This window comes from Sus scrofa, chromosome 7 (genome assembly GCF_054392235.1).
Source record: "Sus scrofa isolate SSC_HxYL_T2T_F1_AM1 chromosome 7, Sscrofa_HxYL_maternal_Yorkshire_Landrace_v2.0, whole genome shotgun sequence".
Lineage (NCBI taxonomy): Eukaryota > Metazoa > Chordata > Mammalia > Artiodactyla > Suidae > Sus > Sus scrofa.
The window spans coordinates 96985922-97009126 of NC_139389.1; the positions used below are offsets into that span (position 1 = coordinate 96985922).

Below are 23205 nucleotides of genomic sequence, written 5' to 3' on the forward strand. Positions count from 1 at the left end.
GCCTTTTTTTTTTTTTTTTTTTTTTTTCTTTTATGGCCGCACCTGTGGCATATGGAGGCTCCCAGGCTAGGGGTCAAATCAGCCAACACCACAGCCACAGCAACACAGGATCCAAGCCGAGGCTGCGACCTATACCACAGCTCGTGGCAACGCCAGATCCTTAACCCCCTGAGCGAGGCCAGTGATTGAACCCACAACCTCATACCAGTCAGATTCGTTTCCACTGCGCCATGAAGGGAACTCCAACATATCCCTGCACTTCTGAGGACTGTGTAAATACTCCTTGGGACCAGTGTTGGACCTTCACTTCCTCCTTACTGGTCAGGAGTTTGTGCATACATGTGAGAGAACCCTAAATCAAACTAGTTTTGGCAGAGCAAGGATTTTGTTGGCTCCCATAGCTGAAACAGGTCCTCGGGTAGCTCCAAGGAACTAAGGAGGAGCTTCAAGGCGAATCGCCTGCTGAGGGAGTGGTGTGGGGAGGATTAGCCCTGAAAATCACCATCAGTCCCTGAAAAGCTCACCAGATAAAATGCACCTTGTAAAGACAGTATGCCAACTCTACAAACACAGCCTCAACTTACAACACTCATCACAACTTCGCCTTCTCATCAGATTGCTACCCCAGCCCCATCCTATGTAGGAATCAGAGGCCAGGGGTTCCCCCCGCCCCCATAGCAACAGTCTCAGGACAGATTCTGATTGGTCAGCTTGGGTCATGGGCCAGTCACTGCTTTACTGAAAGCCATTATTAAGTTCTCTGCCTTGCTTGGACCTTAAGTCCAAGAGGATAAACTGATGGACTCAGACGGTGTCTTATGGGAACCCAGAGTTGATAGAGGGGGAGGGAACTTAGAAACCTACCAGTCCCTATACACGAGTCACCTGGGAGAGCTCATTTTAGAATGCTGATGCCCAGGCTCTGCCTCCCGGGATTCAGATTCAACTATTCTGAGTGGGGCCTGGGAATCTGTATTATTAACCACCACCCCGCCCAACCATGGTCTCCCGCAAGAATAAGTCCCTCCCTTTTGTGAGGTTTTGGGTGGGGCTCCCAGGTGCTAAAACCACACACCCTAGCAGAGCATGTGCTGGCCCTTCACAGGCTTTCCCAAGCTCCTGCTTACTTTTTCTGCAGCCTCACGTCTTTCTCCTCTAGCCATGCTCCAGCTTTTCCAGCTCCTCAGGCACACCACACCTTGGTACATGGTATAGTCAATGTTCCTTCTACCTGGAAGCCCTGCCCTGTTCTTCCTTCTGTGCCCACCATCATCCCCTGGCACACCCCCACACTGGGAAAACTTCCTCCCCACGCTGCACCCCAGACTGGGCTGGAGGCCCCTGGCGCCTATGTTCTGTGCCTCTCCCATCAGTGTCTGGGTTATGCTTTATTGAAAGTGATTTAAGTTATCTGTCGCGCCTTGACTTTTTAAGCCCAGTGTAGACTTGCGTCATTGGAATGAATGGCACATACAGCATATCAGGAGTGGAGTTTGGGTGTGCTTGGGCTCTGCAGTTTATTAGCTGGTAATTGGGTGAGTACTGAAGCTCAATCAGCCTCAGTTTCCCCACCTGCAAAATGAGGATGATAATAGAACCTACTTTAAAGTGTCTAGAAATGTCAACCACTTAGCCAGCAGCTGACATAATATAAGAGAACATGGAAACATAAGCTATTATTACTATCAATCTTACTAAGAATGAATCCTTGAGGTATCCCAAGCATCCCACCTTTTTAGTCAAGCCTTCCCCAAGTAGTGAGTTGTTCACTCCTCACCTCCGCATTACCCCTCACCTTCCTCTGATATCTGTTTCTACCAGCAGTTCAAAGATAGGAGCTGTCTTGCTGACTTCTTTATCCCCCAGGGATTAGCATGCACTGGTCCTGAATATGGACTTACTGACTGATGATTCAGGCCCTGGATTTGAGAACACCCTGTTCATACCCAGAGGCAGGGGAAGCCAGAGTCCCAGCCCAGAGGCAGGGGAAGCCAGAGCCCCAGCCCACCCCTGCCCATGGGAGGGCTTCCACCTTAAGCAGACCTTAATTTACAGAAGCCCCCTGCCCCTCCACCACACAGCGCCACCCCCCCCCCAAAGGTGCAGAGGGATAGATGGAGAGCGAGGCTTCCGTGGTGGGGCCCCCATAGCCAGGACAAGGGGAAAGGGAGCAGGAACCATGCATGAGCGGGTCTCTGACCCAAGGCCCAGGCTACCACCCCCGGGGAGAGGGTGTGAGTGGTCAGAGGCTATATAACTAGAGCTGTCAGTCTGAGGTCAACTGCACGTTTAGTTAAATGAGTTTCTATGGTGAATGGAGGGCTGAGTTCCAAAACCCAACATTTCAAGAATTTCTTATTTTTGCAAAACATTGGGGAGTTGTCAGTAAGCTGCGGGGGGCTGGTGGGGAGGGGTTGGCCAGTATAGACAGATTCCTCAAAGTCAGCATAACCCCATATTGTTCTGCTTGGGGCTGGATTTTTCTTCATAGTCTAAACTGTCGAAAGGCCAAATCTCCATATTCAGCCTCATACATTTCTCCTCATGAGAAGAAAGCCCTTTGCATCCCATCCCAAAATGATTTGGGGAAGAAATCGGCTTAGGAATTGGCCCTCCTCCCCAGATGGCAGGCAGTCCCCTGGCAGGAATGCTGGGGAGCTCCCATGGCCCAGTGCCGCTCCCAAATTGTGCAGGCACACCTCTTTCTACTGTGCTTGACTTCGTTGTGTTTTTCTTACAAATTGAAGGTTTCTGGCAACCCTGCATCAAGGAAGTCTATTGACACCATTTTTCCAACAGCACTTGGTCCCTTCATGTCTCTGTGTCACAGTCTGGTAATTCTCTCAATATTTTAAACTTTTACTTTAGTATTCTGTTACAGTGATCTGTGATCAGTGATCTTTGATGTCGCTCTTGCAAAAAGATTCCAGCTCACTGAAGGCTTAGATGATGGTGAGGCTTTTTTAGCAATAAAGTATATTTTAATTAAGGTACGCACTTTTTTTTTTTTTTTTTTTTTTTGTCTTTTTGCCATTTCTAGGGCCGCTTCTGAGGCACACGGAGATTCCCAGGTTAGGGGTCCAATCGGAGCTGTAGCCACCGGCCTACGCCAGAGCCACAGCAATGCGGGATCCGAGCCGTGTCTGCAACCTACACCACAGCTCACGGCAACGCCGGATTGTTAACCCACTGAGCAAGGCCAGGGATCGAACCCGCAACCCCATGGTTCCTAGTCAGATTCGTTAACCACTGCACCACGACGGGAACTCCTGCACATTTTTTACACAAACTGCTATCGCCGCTCTTAACAGACAACAGTACAGTGTAAACTGAACTTTGATATGCACTGGGAAACAAAGACATTTGTGAGACTTGCTTATTGTATCATTCACCTTGTGTCTGGAACCAAACCCGCAATATCTCTGGCGTATGCTGGTATTCAGTTGCAGTCTTGGGGTGATAGTATTATCAGCCTGCCCCTTACTGATGAAGAAACAGGTGTCGGGCCTCAAAGTCCTGCAGCCAAAGTACCCTCTTGGCAGGGACAGTGCTGGAAGGACCTGCTTCCAGCCCTTCTGAAGCCTGCACAGCCTCTGCTGGGTCCTGAGCCACCTTCTCCCACCTGGAGATGCTTCGGCAGTGGTGGTAGGGATTGTACTCTCAGGGCTGCTGGAATGCTAATGGATCCTTTCTCTCTCATTAGTGAGAAGCTTTAGAAGTAACTTGTGAAAGGCAGGATCTAGCAAATGGTGTTAATTGGTGGACCTCAAAGGTGCCCCTGTGCAGTCTGGCTTTGTGCCTGCATCGGGGTGCCAGGGCTGTCCCGTGATTGTGGAGAATAAATTGAGGGTTTGGCTCCAGGGCCAAGCCTGAGAGGAGGGTGATTTGAGACCTGGATTCGGAGTTGGTGGCCAACTATAGCATTCTGCCCACTGGGTCTTCAGATGAATTCCGGTTGGAAGGATGATCATTAGACACAGCCTGTTGAGACCTAAATATTTGAGAGAAATACAGTGGCACCCCAAACTATAAAGGCCAGCAGATGCCATCGTGGCCGTTTGCCCTAAGGAAACAACTGCTTGCTTTTGCCTGGTGGCCCAGCTGCCTGAGGCATTAGTCTCCTCTTGTACCTATTTTGTAGAAGCTAGATTCAGAAGTGTCACTGCTTCAAGAGTCCCTGTCGTGGCTCAGCCAGTTGTGAACCCGACTAGTATCCATGAGGAGGCAGATTCAATCCCTGGCCTCGAGCAGTGGGTTAAGGATCCGGCGTTGCCATGAGCTGTAGTGTAGGTTACAGATGTGACTCAGATCTGGCATTGCTGTGGCTGTGGTGTAGGTCGGCAGCTGTAGCTCCGATTCAATCCCTAGCCTGGGAACGAACTTCCATGTGCTACAGGTGTGGCACATGGAAAAAGAGAAAAAGAGAAGAAAAAGAAGAAGTATTACTGCTTCAGGTTGGGTCTACAGACCTAGCGTCCTCTTCTCCTTGCCCAAAGCTTTCTCCTCCAGAGTTCATCCTGCTCCCAGGAGGCAGCTACAGCCATGCAGCCTCTGTGGCCTTTCGCAAGTGAGGACTGCCATACGGCTTCAGAGAAACATCCAAATTGGATACAAACTCGGAATTTTTTCCAAAGAACCAGATGAGTAGACTTGGAAGAGAGGTGAGGGGGGCCAAGGGAAGAATCGGTTTGACTAAAAACACTTGCTCTGGCCTATTTGTGTTCCATCCAAAAGATGTTTCTTAGGAGAAGTTGCCAGTCTCTTAAATATCTTCACAGCAGCAGGAGAGCTGCCGGGGCCTAGGGAATCTTGGGGAGGAGACATTTTCCAGGTCCTGGAAAAATAAGCGACCAAGTTAAAGGAAGTCACCACCCTGATGCCCTCCCAAGAGCGGCCTTGGTGGCCTTGCCCTAGCAGCGCCGGGTGGCGGGCACCGCTGCATCCACACCTCCTGCGGGTGGCAGCTGTCCTGACGCCTCCGTCAGGATCACAAGCCCCCAGCTGGGGAGCGCGGCCAGGGCAAGTCCTGAGGAAGCAGTGAGGAGGGGATGCTGGAGGCTGCAGAGTCCAGGCAGGGTGGGTGGCCCAGGGCGGAAGCCTCTAGGTGCTTTGGTGGCTGAGATCCAGCGGGCTATCCCGCCCAACGCCGGCAACTCGAAGCGATTTTTCAGCCTCCTGCACCAGGGACACATCTGAGCGAGAGAAAGGAGCCCGGGTGTCGGCGGCGTCTTCGGACGGCGGTCTAGTTGTAAAGGGGTCCTGGGGTTTGCCTCCCAGCTCAGTTTCTACTTGGGTTGGATACGTATAGGGAAGATGGGGGGCGGGGGCGCGGCCGCCCTTGAGCTCTGCCTGCCTTGGCCACCCCGGGGGGATTTGCGCCTTTTCTGTGTGCACAGCCACGGGGTTCCGGGACCCGGGGCGCGCCCTCCATCCCCCTAGCCCCGGGTTCCCGAGGTCCCCGCGGCCAGCGCAGCAGCCCGGCCGCCTCGGTCCCCGCCCAGCTCCTCTCTCCCCCACCCCCCGCGGGCCGCGCTGAAACCCGAGCGCGAGGGGGCGGAACGCGCGGCGGCTGGGGCGGCGGGGCTGCGCCGACATTGGAGAGGAACCGGGTGATGGATGGCGAAGGAGGGGCGCGCGGGGCGGGGGGGCGCGCCGGGCGCCCGCGGCCGTGGTGGACCGAGCCTCCCGGCTCGCTGCTCCCGCCGGCGGAGCGAAGCTGCCCTTTCTCCGCAGCGTGATTTATTTTCTTCTTCTTTTCTTCTGAAATCTTCTTCCAGGGAGAGGCTAGTGGTAACAGGCCGAGCTGGATGGATGGGTATGGGGAGAGGGGCAGGACGTTCAGCCCTGGGATTCTGGCCGACCCTCGCCTTCCTTCTCTGCAGCTTCCCCGCAGGTAAGGCACTGCCCGCGGCCCGGGAACAGCAGGCTGGGCGGGCCCGCCTAGCTCCCCGGGTCTCCTCGCAGCGCTGGGCCACAGGTTTTTGAGCGAGTCGGAGCTCAAGTTCGTCGGGCCCCCGCCTCCCACTTCCACGCGTCTTTGTCTCTCCCGCGCCCCGCCAAAGGCGCAGTGGATGCCCGTGGGGACCAGGGGGGAATCCCTCCTAGTTTGGAATGAAAAGGAGCAGGCGGGGAGGTCGCTGGCGCCTGGGATGTCTCCCAACTTCCAAAAAAGGGGGTACCGGGGATGCGCCCCTTAGGGGCCTCGGAGAAAGAGAAGGGGAAGGGGAGGCACGGACTCGTAGCAGGGGGCACTTTCTCCACCTACTCGCCCAGCACTTTGCAAATCTGCCGGGTGCCCAGGGGTGGAGCCGGGGGCGCCCCTGAGGTCCCAGCCCAGTCCCTGACCGCCCCCTCCCGCGGGACCCGGTCCAGCCCCCACGCGCTCGCCACGCGGGGAAGCCCACGGACAGGGCTCCAACTAGTCCTTATTCCTGTTTGATAACATTCTGCGTCGCCCCCTGTTTGTTTTTATTGTGTCAGAAAAGGAGAGAATTTCAGAATTAAAGCTGAAAAAGCCCATCTGTTTCCAATGAATCCCCCATAGTTTTTCACAATGTTTTTGGCAGATCGCTGCTTTCAAATTCCTCCGAGCCCGGACCTCTTGTTTTTGTTGGGGGAAGGGAGACCAACTCCACAGAGAAGCATTTGTTCCTTCCCAAACGCTCCAGTTTCTTTACTTTTTTTTTTTTTTTTTTCCTTTCGGGGGGGAGGAGGAAGGCACGAAACTTAAATCCCGGGTCTGTTTTCTTTATAATGTTTCATTAAAGTTTATTCCATTTTTGCCATAAACTACTCACAGCCTGGAAACGCCAGTTAAACTCCGTAGACCCATTTTTCTCTTGCTAAAAATACAAATAAACCCAGCGTCATGGGCCAAATAGTCCCCCATGCAAGGCAGGATTTCCCGGCTGTTTCCATTGTGCTGCGGGATTCTGAGGCGTCTTTTTACAACACCACCACCAAAAAAAAACCCCAAGAGCTTGTTTCGCTCAGCAGCCTGAATGGATCCGCAGCCCCCGCGCTCTACTGAGCTTTGCAAGAAAGGACTTGAGTTAGACTGGGATTGGGTTGTTTTGTTTTGCTTCTCAGCCAACTGGGTTTCAGGAACTGGCAGAACTGGGCAGTCCAGACTCAGCCTGGCTGTAAGTTGGGGCTCCCGGTGGGAGGACTGTGCAGGCAGCTGTAAGGGGCAAGGGATCCATTTACTTTCCCGCCCCATCCCTGCTCCAGCACCCCCACCCCAGCCCTGCTCCAGCACCATCCACCCCACCCCCCACCCCCAGCCTGCTGGACCCCTTGCCCCAGGGGCCTCCAGAGAGTCTCAACCAGCTCACAGGCCTGAATTCCACTGGGGAGGTTCCAGCCAAATACAGGATGAGGGGTGTCAATGTCCCAAAGAGCCCTTGGACCTCCTGCACCCTCACCTGGAATATTACAACCTCCCTAGAGGGTCAAACAGCAGGGTGACCTGCTCCCTCTCGCCCCATCCCTTTTTTTAAGGCAATTTCCCCACCTATAGAAGGGTCTGGTTGGAAGACTGGTTTGGTTCCCTCCCAGAATTTTAAATGACCCTCTTCTTTAAAAAAAGAAATCCCCCTTTTGGAGAAGCAGGAGTTTGCAATGTGTGTGCGTCTTGGTTTGGTCCAGATAAAGATCCAGCCCATTGAAAGTTTTATCAGATGGGTTGATAAATGGCTTTTGTCCCTTGGCTGCTGTGGGGGATGTGATCTCAGCTTGGAGCTGAAATTGAGAAGGGGGGCTTTAGAGGCCCTTAAAACAACACCTTCCTGCTCTTAAAGTGGCAGCACTTGTTAACTACTTGGACTGGAAGGAGAGGAAAGGAAGGGCTGGCCTGGGAGGTTCTCAGAGTCAGGACGGAGCTGGGAGGACTGGGTGGTGGCTTTGGTTTGGTTTGGGTTTTTTTTTTTTTTTTTTTTTTCACTGTTTTTCATTCATTTCTCCATCTTAAAAACTTTATTTTAAAAGTATCCCCCGTTGTCTGAGGAAAGCTGGTGGGTTATATAATTCACAACCAGAATTCCATCACTTGTTTCCAAGAAGCCCATTTCTTTTTGGCTTCAAGGCTGGTAACGAAAACCTGGCAGATAGAGCAGATAGCTATTGCACTGTCATGCCAACTGGCTAATGTTTCTTCTAATTTGAGGCCTTGACAGCCGCATTTAGTCAAAATTGCCCACCTTGCTGAAAACTGAGCTTCTGATATGCCCAAGCGAAATACACTGGGGGCTCTGAAAAACGTGTGACCTCCAGAAACCTGGGTCAGAAAACGGTTTCTTAAGAAATGAGATGGGTAATTTCCACTGCGAAGAGATGGACTGTTGTATTCTTGACCTACCAGCCTAGGTGGTGCTTGGGAATAAAGTCAGAGAACCTACAGGTCTGGTGGGGAGCAGGGAGGGATGTTAGAAAAGAAAAAAGAAACCAAGAGCAGTCAGGCGTTCTGTGTGCCAGCCTCTCCCGCTGAAGACAGGTGGAATCTGGCTGGAGAAGCCGGTGAAAGCGTAGGCTTGTTCTGGGCTAGTGGACTTGAATGGCTTCCAGGAGTAAACCCAGAGGAGTGCAAATGAAATTGGACATAGTTATACAGAGAAAGATGCCTTAACGTCTGCTAGACTGAAAGGGTTTGTGTCTTTGGAGAGTGTTTACACGTACTCACTCAACGTGCGTGGCACACCTCCTGTGGTCCCGACTCAGCAACAGCGTTCGGGGCCCTCATCTATGCAAGGCTGGCATCTGCCTTCAGGCCTGGTAAAAGGAAAGGGGCCCTGCCAGTGTCCCTCGGGCTGGCAGGGTGTCTGCTTCGACGAAGCTGCACTGTTAGCAGATGGACAGAGTGGCCACGTTTAGCTGGGAGGGAGGCCAAGAAGAGTCTCCCACTAATAGCATCTGCTTCAAAACACAATTAATAGATGCTTTTTAAACTTCGAAACCACCCGGACTTCATAAAACAGATTTCTAAGAGGAACCCAATGAAGTCGCATGCTGTAGACACGTTAGCATGCTTCCCGTTCACTGCTTTTGGATGCTGTACTCCAGCTCTGTGGTTTTCAAAGAGTGGTCCTTGGACCAGCAGCCTCAGCCTCCCCTCCCCCTGCCCCCACTCTCCCATGCCCACCCTCGGCCAGGAACTTATGAGATGCCTACTGAAGCTGATGCTCCAGGGGTGGGACGTGCTGTTTGTACCGTAACAGGCCTTCTAGGGGGTTCTGATGCATCTCAAGTGTGAGGGCCACTGTTTTTTTTTTTGGCTTTTTGCCATTTCTTGGGCCACTCCCGTGGCATATGGAGGTTCCCAAGCTAGGGGTCTAATCGGAGCTGTAGCCGCCAGCCTACACCACAGCCACAGCAACGCAGGATCCGAGCCGAGTCTGCGACCTACACCACAGCTCACGGCAACGCCGGATCGTTAACCCACTGAGCAAGGGCAGGGATCAAACCCGCAACCTCATGGTTCCTAGTCAGATTCGTTAACCACTGCACCACGACGGGAACTCCCACTGTTTTAAAAATGACGGCCCAGGGACTTTCTTTTTTCCTCGTGTCTTTCCCTTTCCTGTTAAGCTGCCCCTGTTTTAGAAATGTTCGTTTTCAGTGCAGAAACTAAGGCTTGTGGAGAACCAGGCCCTCTGCGATGTGCAAGTACATCTGTGTCCTTGTAGAGATGAGAATGTTGACCTCAGAGCTTTATGCAAAAAATGTGTAAGCTGGAGTTCCCACTGTGGCTCAATGAGTTAAGGATCAAATGTGGTCTCCATGAGGATGCAGGTTCAATTCCTCACTCGGTGGGTTAAGGATCTGGTGTTGCTACAAGCTGCGGCGTAGGTTGTAGATGCAGCTCAGATCTAGCAGCTCTATGGCTGTGGTGAAGGCCAGCAGCTACAGCTCTGATTCAACCCCTAGCCTGGGAACCTCCATATGCCACAGGTGCAGCCCTAAAAAGAAGAAAACGTCAAAGCTCTCCACCTGCGTACCATGTTCTTGTCCTCTCAGAAGGACTTTTTTGTCCCAGAGGGAGAGAATGAGAAAAGTCCCATTGCAAGAGCCAGGTGGCCGCAGCACCAGCCAGAAGGCTGGCGTGTGACACACCAAATGGTTGGTGGCTCCCAGGGAGGGCAGAGTGTAAAATCCTGCAGATGATGAGTCCCTTCAGCCCTGAGTTGGGGACTAAAAAGAGGATCTCTAGTCTTCTGGTTTAAGAAGCAAGGTTGGGGGAGTTCCTGTTGTGGCTCAGCAGGTTAAGAACCCAGCTAGTATCCATGAAGATGCGGGTTTGATCCCTGACCTTGCTCAGTGCATCAAGGATCAGATGTTGCCACAAGGCTGTGGCATAGGTCACAGATGCGGCTTGGATCTGGCATTGCTGTGGCTGTGACTTAGACCAGCAGCTGCAGCTTGGATTTGACCCCTAGCCTAGAAACTTCATAAAGAGGAAAAAAAAAATAAAAGAAGAAGAAGAAGCAAGGTTGGAGGAATGGCTAACAGTCACCCCAAGGCTCAATGGAGAACTGGGGAGATGCTATCCATGGACTCATGGAGATGGGGACGTGGGGTGAGAGGATCGGGTAGGGACCACTTTACAAGCTGGAGGTCATGTGGTTCCTACTGAAATTTCCCTCTCAGGGACAGTGTCTAAGGCCCTTGGCAGAAATGGGCAGAGAACCCCAATTTTATGTTTAGATGAGTGGTTGGGGTGGCTTGCTCTTTTAATGCCTAGCTACATTCAACCTGCCTAAACTTGAAGATACTTTTTCTTCTAGGGTGACCAACTCATGTCAGTTGATCCAAGACTTTTCTAGTCTTCACACCGAGAGTCCCATGTTTTAGAAGCCCTCTTAGTCCTGGGCACACCAGGGGAAGGAGCCACACTAGCCGGTCCCTGCCCACCCCCCCACTAAGCACCTGGCCTGTGTCTGCTAGACCCCACTGCCTGGAGCCATTACATCCTGGGTGTGAAGTGGCCTCTCCCTTTTGTCCATTCAGCTGAGGCTAGGCCTCAGTCCTCCACCCTTTCCTGCCTGGTGCCATTGTCACCTTGCTACAAGCAGCTCACCAGCCCTACAACCTGCCTTCCAGGAGACCCTACCCCTCCAAAAGAATCCCTAAAACTTCTGCTCAGGAACTCACAGCTCCCTGTGGCCCTCTTTGGAGCATCAGAAGGGGGGACCCTCTGACATCTGATCCCACACTTGTCCCCAGCCTCATTCACGGGGCTTCTGGCATGTCCCCAGGCTCCAGGTCCCTCCCGGCTTCCCCAGGCTCTGCCACCAGTCATTACATCTCACCCCTGGGCAGCCCCCAGGCCTTGCTCATGCCACTGCCCAGTTTAGAATGGGAATGCCCACTGGATTAACACCCAAATTAAGTGCTGTCTGTTGGGGTCCAGTGCCATCCATCCAGTGACCTGGGAATCTGTCACCTTGGCTACTCACCCCTTCCTCTCGGCCTTGTTACTTTCTGGGTCTTGGGTTTTTGTCCCTTCTAAAATACTAGATCTGTTTATAAGAATAGGAACCCCATAGCCTGTTTCTTTATACCCTTTTTCTTGCTACACACCCCAAACACACCCAGCACAATCCTGGAAACTACAAAAGGCTTGGGTTTTTTGTGTTTCTGTTGTTTTGTTTAATGCTCAATAGAGACCGCAGGAGGTTTTTTCTAATAGATACTCCAATCTTTTTTTTTCCAAAAAAATTTTCATGTTTTATAATAATAATACTCTTTTTCAAATCTGAAGGACAAAAAGGATAAGTAAGGGAGTTCCCACTGTGGTTCGGCAGGTTAAGAACCTGACTAGTATCCATGAGGATGCGGGTACTATCCTTGGCCTCGTTCCGTGGGCTAAGAATCCGGTATAGCCGTGAGCTATGGTGCAGATTGAAGATTCCACTCAGATCCCACATTGCTGTGGCTATGGCAGCTGCAGCTCGGATTCGACCCCTAGCCTGGGAACTGCAGCCCTAAAAAGACAAAAAAAAAAAAAGGATAAGTAAGAAAATGAAAATAACCCAAATCCCTGCCTTCACAGACTGCCATCACTAATTAACATTCATGAACAGCCTTCAAGACACAATACCTTCATGTTGTCCTCTCCCAAATATAATCATTTGGAGAACAGTCATTTTTAAAGCTCTTCCATTGAATGGCCGCAGTATATGGGTAGGTGCTCTGCTAAATGCTTGAAATGCATCATCTCCTGAGATGGTCACCCCTCCTCCATGAGCATCCGCACTCCCACTCTATCGAGGAGGAGACAGAGGGTCAGAGAGGTTGCCTGACATTACACAGCTTAGTAGCAGAGCCAGGAGTAGAACCCAGGCCCCTGCCCTTTTCCATACAGCAGATTTGGGTTAAACACGCTCATTAAATGTGCTGTGTAGTGTTTTAGATGTTGTACAAGGTAGCACATAAAACTTTGAGGTGAGGGGGGTGAGAACCTTTCGTGATATGATTAGATGGCAGAATGAGGAGTGACCACATTTTCCATGAATCTCGCGTTATTGCCTCTTCCCAAAGGCCCTCTTTGCTCCCTCTTCATCCCTGGCTTCGCATTCCAAAGTAGACGCCACCCAGCCTTCGGCTGGGAAAACATCTTTGGCGGGGCCGTCATAGTACAAATTTCCCCAAGTCAGATTTATGTCTTTTGGGTTTTGCTTATTTATTCATTTCATGCGCCATTTCACCGGGGCAGTCAGAACACCCAGACGATTGCTGAAGTGATCCCTCTGCACCCAGGTCCCTGCAGAAAGGAGCCCATTCTTGCTCCCCATGCTAAGGAATGTTCCATGAACACAGGGTCACACATGCGTGTGCACCAGCTGGGCCTGTGCCCTCCCACTGCATGAAGAAGGTGGAGGAAGGCCTGCCTGCCAGTGAAGATGGGGGAGAAAAGCCCCTTCAAATGAATTTTGACCTGGAGCAGTCGAGCAGATGAGCCCAGGGAAACAGAGCCAGGATGGGAAATGATCATCTCTAGAGCCAGACCCAGACCCAGACTCAGGCAAAGGGGTTATGCGTCAAAGCAGGAAGCTCAGGAGTTCCTGTCATGGCTCGGTGGTTAACGAATCTGACTAGGGACCATGAGGTTGTGGGTTCGATCCCTGCCCTTGCTCAGTGGGTTAAGGATCCGGTGGTGCCGTGAGCTGTGGTGAAGGTCGCAGACTCGGCTCAGATCCTGCGTTGCTGTGGCTCTGGTGGCGTCTACAGCTCCAATTCGACCCCTAGCCTGGGAACCTCCATGTGCCAAGGGAGCGGCCAAAGAAAATGGCAAAAAGACTAAATAAATAAATAAATAAAATAAAATAAAGCAGGAAGCCCAAATTGTTCACCTGCAAATTTGGCCTATAAAGAGCGATACTTTGACTATAACCACCCTCCTTGTGGAACCCAAGGTCACTTAGTTCTCTGTCCTAAGCCAGGATGGTCTTGGCATGGAATTCTGTGCCTGGGCTCTGCCCGCCATGGGTCTCTCTTACCCAGAGAAGCCCTCAGCTGCCTCACTGACATGTGGGTTTGTTTGTTTGTTTGTTTGTTTTCATTTTTGGATGTCCTGCAACATATGGAGCTCCCAGGCCAGGGATAAGATCCAAACTGCAGCTGTGACCTAAGCCGCCGCTGAGGCAAGGCAAGATCTTTAGCCCAATGTTCCCGCCAGGGATCAAACTCGCATCCCACAACCCACACTCCCAAGACACTGCTGATCCCATTGCGCCACAGTGGGAGCTCCCACATGTGGTTTTCAGTGTCCCCTTTGCTGTTGACCTGGCTCCATGTGGCCCCGGCAGGAACAGGGGGAGGGTGTCCAGTTTGGAAAGCTGAGGTGTGCCCTTTTCCTTAGCACGCGGTGTGGTTTCTTGCAGTGACTTGGCGTGTGTGGAGGCTGGGACAGAGCAGCCCAGCTGGGTGTGACGAGGGGGCAGTGCCTCCTGCCTCAGCCTGGCGAGTGGCATCCAGCCACCTCTGCCCACATTTGGCAGTGAGTTAACCCCCAGTTCCCCAGCCTCCCCACCTCCCCTCCCTAGGTCAGTGCAGATTCTCTGAGAAGCTTCCTCTCGCCCTGCTCTTTGTCCTGTAGACCAGTCCCTGGAGAAAACCCCTGGAAAACTCTCAGCACAGGCAGGGGGTGAGAGAGACGTGGGAGTCACAGGCTAGATCCATTCCTTGGAACCTTCTTAGGCTGAACTGGGAGCAACGCCTTTGAGGAAGGGTGGTCCGTTCTGGCTGCTTGGGGGTTAATAAGGTAGGGTCTGCGGTGCCATTCCCTCACCTGGGCGTATTCCTCTCGGGCACTGGGCACTGACGCCAGACACCTGGATGTTGACACCAGGATGATAGAGTGACACCAACTGGCAGCCTCAGGCATCTCTCAAGCAAGGAGACTCCAGAACACTGCCCAGGCTAGAGTTCACCAAATTCTAGCGCTAGATCGGTCCACTGCCCCCGCACCCCCACCCCGCCCCAGATTCAGTGCTAAGGGACAGGAGAGGGTGGAGTGTGGCCTGCTGCTGGTGCTGCAGTGTGGGCCTCCCTCTGGGCTCAAGTGGCTCTCCCACCTCCTTCACGATCCACATCCCAACGTGCTGCTGAGAGGGGAGCCTCAGCCCCAGTGCTGCCTGGGGCAGGCGGGCAGTGAGGAGGGGGGACAGGGAAGCCCCAGGCCGAGCACGGCCCCTTCCACAGGGGCTGTGCGTTGATTTCTCTTTGAAGCTGTCCTCCCTCTGCTCTGCCTGCTTCCATCCTAATGAAAGCCATTGCCTCTTATGTTACACCGCTTCCTAAAATAGTGTTCTGAGCATGCCATGTACTTACTGAAAATGATGCAGGGGTGCCCCACGGTCAGCTGGATCTGGTCTGAAATCCTTCAGCTGGCGTGTCAGAGTCCAGTCAGGAAAACAGAAGCCACGATGGGTATTGCCACAGAGGGAACCTAATATTGGAGATTGTGTGAAGACGGGCATGGGAGGAAGAGAAAGGCCACAGGGGACACAGAGGTGCACACAGAGTTACAGGAAGTGACTTCCACCCCTGGGACTAGGGGGACAAAGGAAGGAGGACCTTGGGGCCCAGGGCACTGATGAGGGTGCTGCGTGGCTGGGTGTGGTACTTCAGAGCAACACCCAGTGGCTGTTGGGGAGGCAAAGAGCCCAGGCTGGGTGATGTTGAGAAAGTCAACTGGACTGGGCCTCGTCTAGTGCCCCCTTGTGGTGGAATTTAATGGGGAGCTGGGTGACTGGGAAACAGGGTTAACAGAGCCCCAGCCCCACACGGAGCGGAGCAAATCATTTTGAAGCTGAGAAACATTTGCTCCATCACTGGATTTATCTCAGGGCTTTTGTGTGTGGCCCCAAACTGTTGGCCCCACTCTCACCATCTAGCATTTCACCTCCAGCCAATCCCAATCACCTTTGCCTACATCACCTGTTAAATCCCGTCGCCCTTCAAGACCCGGTGGAAAGGCTGCTTCCCTGATACCCTCTCCACCCCATCCTTAAGTCTGTGTGCATCCCAGTGGTGTTTGTAGCTAGCTGCCCGCACCTGAGCACAGAAACCACTGCTGCTGCGTGTTGCAGGAACAGCAGGAAGCACTGTGCCTGGCAGAGTGGGATCCAGAGACTTTAGCAAAGTACATGAAGCCGGGCAGCTACTCCGCAATCCACAGAGTTGGGCAAAACCAACATGACTGGGGCTTGCCTTCAAACGAGCCTTACTCCTTTAAGAAGAGGCAGGTTTTTCTCTTTCCCGGCTCGCCCTACCCTCCTACACGGCAACTGAAACCTGATCTAATCCCTTTGCACGCGGGTAATTTATTGGTCTATTGGGCTTTTCTTGGTGGCAAATTGCATTGTCTTTATTCCCGGGTTCAGGCTGAGGAGCGGCTCCCGCATTCCTGAGACTCCTTTCTCAGGGCCGAGCCTTCACACCCCTTGGCGCTCAGCGAAATAAGTTTTATTGGGCTTCTTTGTTATGCAAACAAGGCGGTAATAATCATGCTATTATTCTGAAAGGTTGGGCTTGATTAACAGTTCAAAGGAGGTCTCTGAAAGCGGCTAATGCCGCGCTGGTGCATAAATATTTTCCTCCTGCCAGGGTTGGTACAGCTGGTGCTCCCAGCTCCCTGCCCCCCGTCTTTCTGTTCGGAGAAGGGCTGGGTTGCTATTTAAAGGAAAAGAATTAAGTCAGGCAAGCTGTGTGGCGGCGATTTCTCTCTGCTGTGTCTCATCCCACCAGGAAGGCAGTCTGGCGCCCACCTCCCCAAAAGGTTACTTATGTGGGGTGTGCGGGAGCACAGATGCCTTCAGTGTGGAGCGTGGGAGTCAGAGGACTGCAGGACAAAGTGGGGGGACTGGTCTCAGGGGATTTGTGAGCAGGAGGTGGCACCCTCACAGAGCGTCAGTGGTGGACACAGACAGTTCAGCGAGGCCCCCAGAGGGGAGCGGCCAGAGTGTGAGACCAAAGGAGGTGACTCAGGAAAACCACGCCTAGGGGCCACCTCAAGTATTTATTTGCAGGGTTACCTTTGAGCCTCCTCTCTTCTAGAGAAGGGCGGAGGCCCCGAATATCTCCCTAGAAGCAGATGCGGGTCCGCAGCTGGAGCTGTCCAGAGCAGGAGGGGCCAGCCCTGTCCCGGCAGAGTTCCAGTGGCAGTGGAGGCCAGCTGTCCACTGGGCAGGGATGCTGCAGGGAGAGTTCCTGCCGTGGGGGCTGGTGGGAGATGCAAACTGGTCACCTCTGGTGTTCCTCAGGCCCCAGGTCCTAAAATCCCATGGCTTGACATGGAACTTGGTCACTAAGTCATCATTAATAAAGTGATCCTGACAAAGTCTATTACACAGAGAAGAGAGAGGTCTGGCCCTCATAGCACAAGCTGGGAGCCAGTGGATCCACGGGTTGCCCAGGGTCCCAACCTGAGCACCAAGGGCACCGCCTGTACCCTGCCCTCTGAGCCGGATGTCCCACTTTGCGGGGCGCCAGAGGGAACTCAGGGGGCTCCTGTTAGTGAGTCGGAGCTGGCCGCTGTCTTTGCAGCCCCTGGACTCTCCTCTGTTCACTCCCTAGTAGCTAATCCCAAAAGTTCTAAGTCTCAGGAGGGTTGAATCAAAACAAAACATGAGTAATAGGCTTCTGAGGAGCATAAAGTCTCTTTGGCGCCTTTACGTTTTCCTGGGCGTCTGAGATGGAGTCCATGTACCAAAGGTCAGCAGCCCCCATCCTCCATCCCTGCCGCCGAGATGGAAATAGAAGCTCGGGGAAGCTTCTTCCAGTCAATTTTGGAGAAGGGGGTCTGCTTCCCTTCTTGTGCTTTTTCCTTTTTAGGGCTGTACCCACAGCACATGGAGGTTCCCAGGCCAGGGGTCGAATTGAAGCTGCAGCTGCTGGCCTACAACATAGCCACAGCAATGCCAGATCCGAGCCATGTCTTCAACCTACACCACAGCTCACGGCAACACCGGATCCTTAACGCACAGAGCAGGACCAGGACTAGAACCCGCATCCTCGTGGTTAGTAGTTGGGTTCATTACTGCTGAGCCACAATGGGAACCCCCCAGTCAGTTTGTTTAATCCCCTGGCTCTGAGCTTACTGGCTGTCCTGGCTCCATCAGGAAGTGGCTGACAGGCCAGAATGGCCACTTTGCCCTCCCCAAGAACCAGGCAGAGAACCAGGAGAGGCTCCTTCAGAAAAGCTCGCTTCTCAACCTGCTTGCACGAGCTGCAGAAAGACGTTTCAAATCCTCAGACTTTCCTCTCCTCCCTCCCTTCCTCACACACATCAGAAAAGTCCAAGGGTTACTGCCTGGAATTCAGACCATTTTTCCTTTTTTTTTTTTTAAGATACGGCACATAAAAATCAGGCCCTCTGAGGTCTCTTTGGCAGGTGACAGCCCAGGGCTTTTCCTTTTGATGCTGGGCCAGGTTACGTTCACGTCCCTGACCTGGAGGGCCTTAGGCCTGTGATTTACTGGAGGGGATTCGCGTGGCAGGATGACTCAGTGGGGGTCAGGGCCCCTCAGGTCACCCCAGCATCCCCAACGCCTTTCCCTGAGGCCCCAGGAAATGATGGCCAGGTGGCCCAGGAGAGCCGCGTTACTGCTTGGAGATGGGACAGAGGGACTGGACGCCTCCATTCTGGTTCCAGCCCTTGTTACTCTTGGGGCCTCTTGCAGGATGCTCCCCACCCTGGCCTGAACCTGAGATGGGGACAGGGCAGGGGTGGGGGGGTGGGGGGCAGTCCCTGGGGTTCACTCTGGCTGGCTCCCATCTAATGCCCTTCCATCCTCCACCTGGTGGCTTTTAACCTCTGACCTCACAGAGGGTTGTATTCGTCCCCCTCTGAGACCTTTGTCAGGGCCCCTGGGTCCCAGGGACGCCATGTGCATCTCCTCTTTCAATCCTCAGTGGCCTCAGAATCGGGTGCCGCCTCCACTTCACAGATACGGCAACTGAGGCCAAGTCAGGTTCCCACAACAACTAGTCGGGGACAGAGCGGGACTTTGGCCCAGACGCCCTCCCTCCGACACCCACTCTCCATCACCCCACAGAGCCAGCATCCTCTTCAGACCTCTCGTCATGGGCCATAGCATGAAGAATGTTCTCCAGATGGTTAAGAAATGAGATTGGCAGGAATTAGAGGAAGTGAGGGACCAGAGAAGCACGCAAGCGAGCACTCGCGCATACACACATGATGCACACACATGAGGTTGGAGGCAGAGACTGGGGCCCTGGCTCCTGAGTGCAGGGGCAGCCAGAGTATGACCTCTGTGGCCACCTGGGGGTGGTGGGCAGAGCTGCCATGCCCCCTCTGGGGGCGTCCTTGTTCCTACCTGTGGCTCAGGAGCAGGAGGGGAGCAAGAGAAAGCGCCACATTGAAAGGCCTTGTCAGTAAGGACTGACAGCCTGAGTGCCCAGCCACTCAGGCTTGGCAGCTGGGTCCCTCCTGGGTTTGCTACCTGGGAGGGCTGTCTCCTCACTGCCCTCTGCCTGCAGCCCCTTCTCACCCCCGGAAGAAGAGCCCAGCTCACACACTCCACACGGGCCAGGCTGCAGCGGGGGCTCACTTGGCTCCTCTGTGGTTGTTGAAAAGAAAATGACCCACTCTGTCCCCTTTGAGAAACGCACACCTCAGGGGCCAGCTGAGTCAGATCCAGGCAGTTGGTGGGCACAGTGACACTGGAAAGGGCTGCTCTGAAGAGCTCTCACTCCGTGACCCCCTCTAGAGCACGGGAGAGACCCCCTTTAGTGACACCTCAGTGGGATTTCGTTTATGAATTTCAGACACACCAGGGGGCTCTGTAGCTGAGATACTGCGCCAAACCCCGTTTTCAAAGCTGTGGAGACAGCAGACCCATATCACCACCTAAGGGCCTGGGGAGTGGCCCCCTTGGGGGGGGGTAGAGCCACACAACACATGATGGTCCAGAGTGGGACACCCCACATACCCCATGCTGTCTGTGTGCAGGCTGGTCCTGCCCTGGCACTGCCCGGACCCCAGCCTTCAAGTCCTTGCCCACGTCCTGGCTGCACCCTGAGAAACGGGCCTGGAAACTAGTCTGGGGACAGCACCACAGAGAGTGTGAGGACCATGGGCCTCCTGGCCGGTGGGGGTCTCAGCATCGTAGGAGGGTCCTCAGGCAGAGGCTGAAGCCCACCTGTGACAGAGCGTGCCCATGAACCACCCAGTGGCCAGTAGAGGGAGTCATCAATGCACTAAGATTGATGACTTGGCGCCGCCAGGGGCCCAGAGCCGAGGGACTGGATTCAGATCCTGCTGTTTCCTCACAGTGGAACCATGCTGAGTCTGGCTCTGCTCAGGGAGGCGGGGATGCTATAGTGCCCGCCTGGGTACTGGCCCGGGTCACTGAGCTGGCAGGCAGGTGGGCAGTGGGGAGAGCCAAGACAGCACCACTCAGCACAAGTCCTGAGTCCCTTTGGGGCAGTTTCCTCTGATATGCTGAACTCCATAATTCTGAGAAAGCAGAATGGTAGGTTAGCGCACCTGCTCCAGATAGCGCACCTGCTCCAGAATCATGTGGGCATTGCATTCAGGCCACGGATGGCAGATGGAGGGTTGATGGCTGCACCAGCCAGTTCCCCTGACTCTATTCCTCCACTTCGCCTCCACCTAGAGGGCCTCCTTCACCATCTCCCACACCAGGCATGCTAGCATTTGCAGCCCACAAAGATACTGGGTCCTTGGTCATCTACAGATTGGGGAAGCATGAAGATGGCTGGGCCAGACAGTCTTCCAGCTGCCCTTCAAGGGAGCCCTGGGCCAGGAGCTCTGTGGGAGGGGCACCACACCGGGGTCTCGCTCAGACTGGAACCTCTTCATAGCAGTCACCACCTCTCATATACCAGATCTTCTTCTTTAGGGCAGCACACCTTCAACTTACAACGAAGCTTTTAAAATAGGGAGTCTGTAGCTCTTCCATCAAAGCTGCTTTATTTTTCTAATACACATTTAAGGAAATAATAACTTCTCAAATTAAAAGAAATTTGGGGAGTTCCTGTAGTGACTCAGTAGGTTACAAACCTGGCTGATATCCATGAGGACGCGGCTTCAATCCCTGGCCTCATTCCGTGGGACGGGGATCTGTATTGCCATGAGCTGTGGTGTAGGTCACAGATGCAGCTCAGACCCTGTGTTGCTGTGGCTGTGGTGGAGGCTGGCAGCTGTAGTCCAATTAGACCCCTACCTGAGAACCTCCACATGCCACAGGTGCAGCCCTAAAAAGCCCCCCCCCCAAAAAAAAGAAAGAAAAATGCTCACCCAGATACCCCCTGAAATAAATTTGTCTCCCAGCAGTGTGACAGACACAGGTCAAGTTAGGGGAAAAGTGTGAACTTTAGATGAGCATGGGCTTCCCCACAAGCACAGGTGTGTGACTTGGCCGGGTCACTTCAGCACCAGGAGAATGGCACCTGCACGCCCGCACCTGGAGAGGCGGGAGAGCTCAGGAGACAGGCCATCCCGGCATACAGGTATGGGGCCAGGCAGCACAGACCAGGGCCCACACACGGCAGCTGCCCGGATGGTTCCTTCGCTAGCCTGCCCTCCCGTGTTTCTGTCCCTGCTTTTAGTCACAAGTTGATTTTATAGGTAAAACGCCAGCACCAGCAACGTAAAGTGACTTTGCCAAGGTCATAGGTCAGTAGTCCAGCCAGGAGTGACAAGAAGCAAGAGCCTCCTTTCTCTCCGTTGACTGGGCTGGGGCACCAAAGGCTGGGTCTCCCAGCTGGTCTGCTGACCCCTCGGCACCTTGGAGCCTGTGTGGAAATGCTGTCATTTGTGGTGATTACAGGCCATGCAGCGGAATCCAGGAGGCCAGGAAAGGTCCGTGTGTCTAGGTACAAGCTTGAGGTGTGTTAAAGCCATGCTTCTCAGGCATGGTTATTTGTGGGTCATTATTGCTAAGGTCTCAACACTTGTGACTGATCTTTTAAAACGCACATACACATGGAGTTCCCACCATGACGCAGCAGAAATGAATCTGAATACCATGAGGACGCAGGTTTGATCCCTGGCCTCCCTCAGTGGGTTAAGGATCCGGCGTTGCCGTGAGCTGTGGTGTAGGTCCAGATGCTCAGATCTGGGGTTGCTGTGGCTGTGGTGTAAGCCGGCAGCTGTAGCTCCGATTCAGCCCCTAGCCTGGGAACCTCCATATGTCTCAGGTGCAGTCCTAGAAAGACCAAAAAAAAAAAATTTAATACACACAAATTAGAGCAGATCCAAAGTTATCACTCTCAGTTGGTACCCAGCTTGCTCCCCTGAGCAGGATGGAGGGGGAGGGAGCTCTGTGACCAAGAGGGAAGCTGTCTTCCCCTGTAGACAAAGTGACATAACCAGCCCCTCTATGAGCAGGCTAATAAGTAATCACAGTAGCCAGCATTCCTTGAGTTTGTACTATATGCTGGTGCCACATTAAGTCCATTAACATTTTCAGCAACCTCATACAGTAGATACTATTAGTATTCCATTTTCCAGATAGGTATAAGGAGGCACAGAGAAGTGATTTGTACAAGGTCACACAGTGGCAGAGATGGAGACACATATTGAATAGTGGGGATTCATTCCCTGCCAGATTTCTGTTGCTTAGCCGAAGTTCTTGGGGATGGTTGTGGACGTGGCAACAGATGTCAGAGGCCCAAGGGTGGCCAGTCAGCTCCCACAGTTCTGCTGTCCAGAAATACTGACCACGGCCCAAAGGTGAAGAGCTTTGGGCAGAGGCGAGGCCTGGACTATGCCAGGCCTTTCGGTCTGCAAGTCTGCAGACCTGGCCACCTAAGGGTCATTGTGGGCTGCACAGAAGAATGGGAAGGTGGGAAAGGCAGGTCCCTATCACCTGTGGGAGCTCTTCTGACGTCTGTGTGCTGAGGGGCAATGTGCCTGGTGCCCTCTGAGACAAGGCAGTCTTTGTCCTTGGCGCGTGCCTGCAGCCCTGGCCCACGGGGGTGGAGGAGGCCTGGGCTCACCCACCCTGACAATGCACCCCTTGCCGCCCTCACAGCCACTTCCCCGTGCAAGATCCTCAAGTGCAACTCTGAGTTCTGGAGCGCCACAGCGGGCAGCCACGCACCAGCCCCGGACGACACCCCCGAGTTCTGTGCCGCGCTGCGCACCTACGCCCTGTGCACGCGGCGCACGGCCCGCACCTGCAGGGGCGACCTGGCCTACCACTCGGCCGTCCATGGCATCGAGGACCTCATGAGCCAGCACAACTGCTCCAAGGATGGCCCCACGTCGCAGCCTCACCTGCGCACACTGCCGCCTCCAGGGGACAGCCAGGAGCGCTCGGACAGCCCTGAGATCTGCCACTATGAGAAGAGTTTCCACAATCGCGCAGCCGCCCCCAACTACACACACTGCGGCCTCTTCGGGGACCCACACCTCCGGACTTTCACAGACCGCTTCCAGACCTGCAAGGTGCAGGGCGCCTGGCCCCTCATCGACAATAATTACCTGAACGTGCAGGTCACCAACACGCCGGTGCTGCCTGGCTCGGCTGCCACCGCCACCAGCAAGGTAAGGGGGAAGGCAGGCTGAGCAGCCCTGGTGGGTGGGGGTCATGGCACCAGAACTGCCAGTAGGAGGGTTCTAGACTCTTATCCACCTGACCCAGACACCTCCTGCACTGACCATGTTCTTGTCTTCAGTAAGTGAGCAGATTATTTAGAAAGGAATATCCTAGACAG

The 23205-nt window shown here is 53.7% G+C and overlaps 1 protein-coding gene and 1 long non-coding RNA gene across 6 annotated transcripts in view; one reads left to right on the top strand and one right to left on the bottom strand.

Annotated features, from left to right (window-relative positions):
- RGMA (repulsive guidance molecule BMP co-receptor a) overlaps positions 1-23205 on the top strand; it is a 47482-nt gene that overhangs the window by 14387 nt on the left and 9890 nt on the right. For 2 of the 5 annotated variants that reach the window (XM_005666293.4, XM_001924865.5), the window contains 2 exons: positions 5778-5893; positions 22521-23035. In XM_005666293.4, the coding sequence (XP_005666350.1) occupies positions 5778-5893; positions 22521-23035 (631 nt within the window). Of the gene's footprint in view, positions 1-3869; positions 4662-5596; positions 5894-13183; positions 17428-21575; positions 23036-23205 lie in introns of those variants that run through there. The other 3 variants (XM_084967043.1, XM_084967041.1, XM_084967042.1) reach the window with 3 other exon arrangements.
- Positions 16077-21715, bottom strand: LOC146401788 (uncharacterized). Its single transcript, XR_014809325.1, has 3 exons — positions 21577-21715; positions 18681-20620; positions 16077-18406 (listed from the first exon to the last, which is right to left on the bottom strand). It is a non-coding gene; the product is annotated as an uncharacterized LOC146401788 (long non-coding RNA).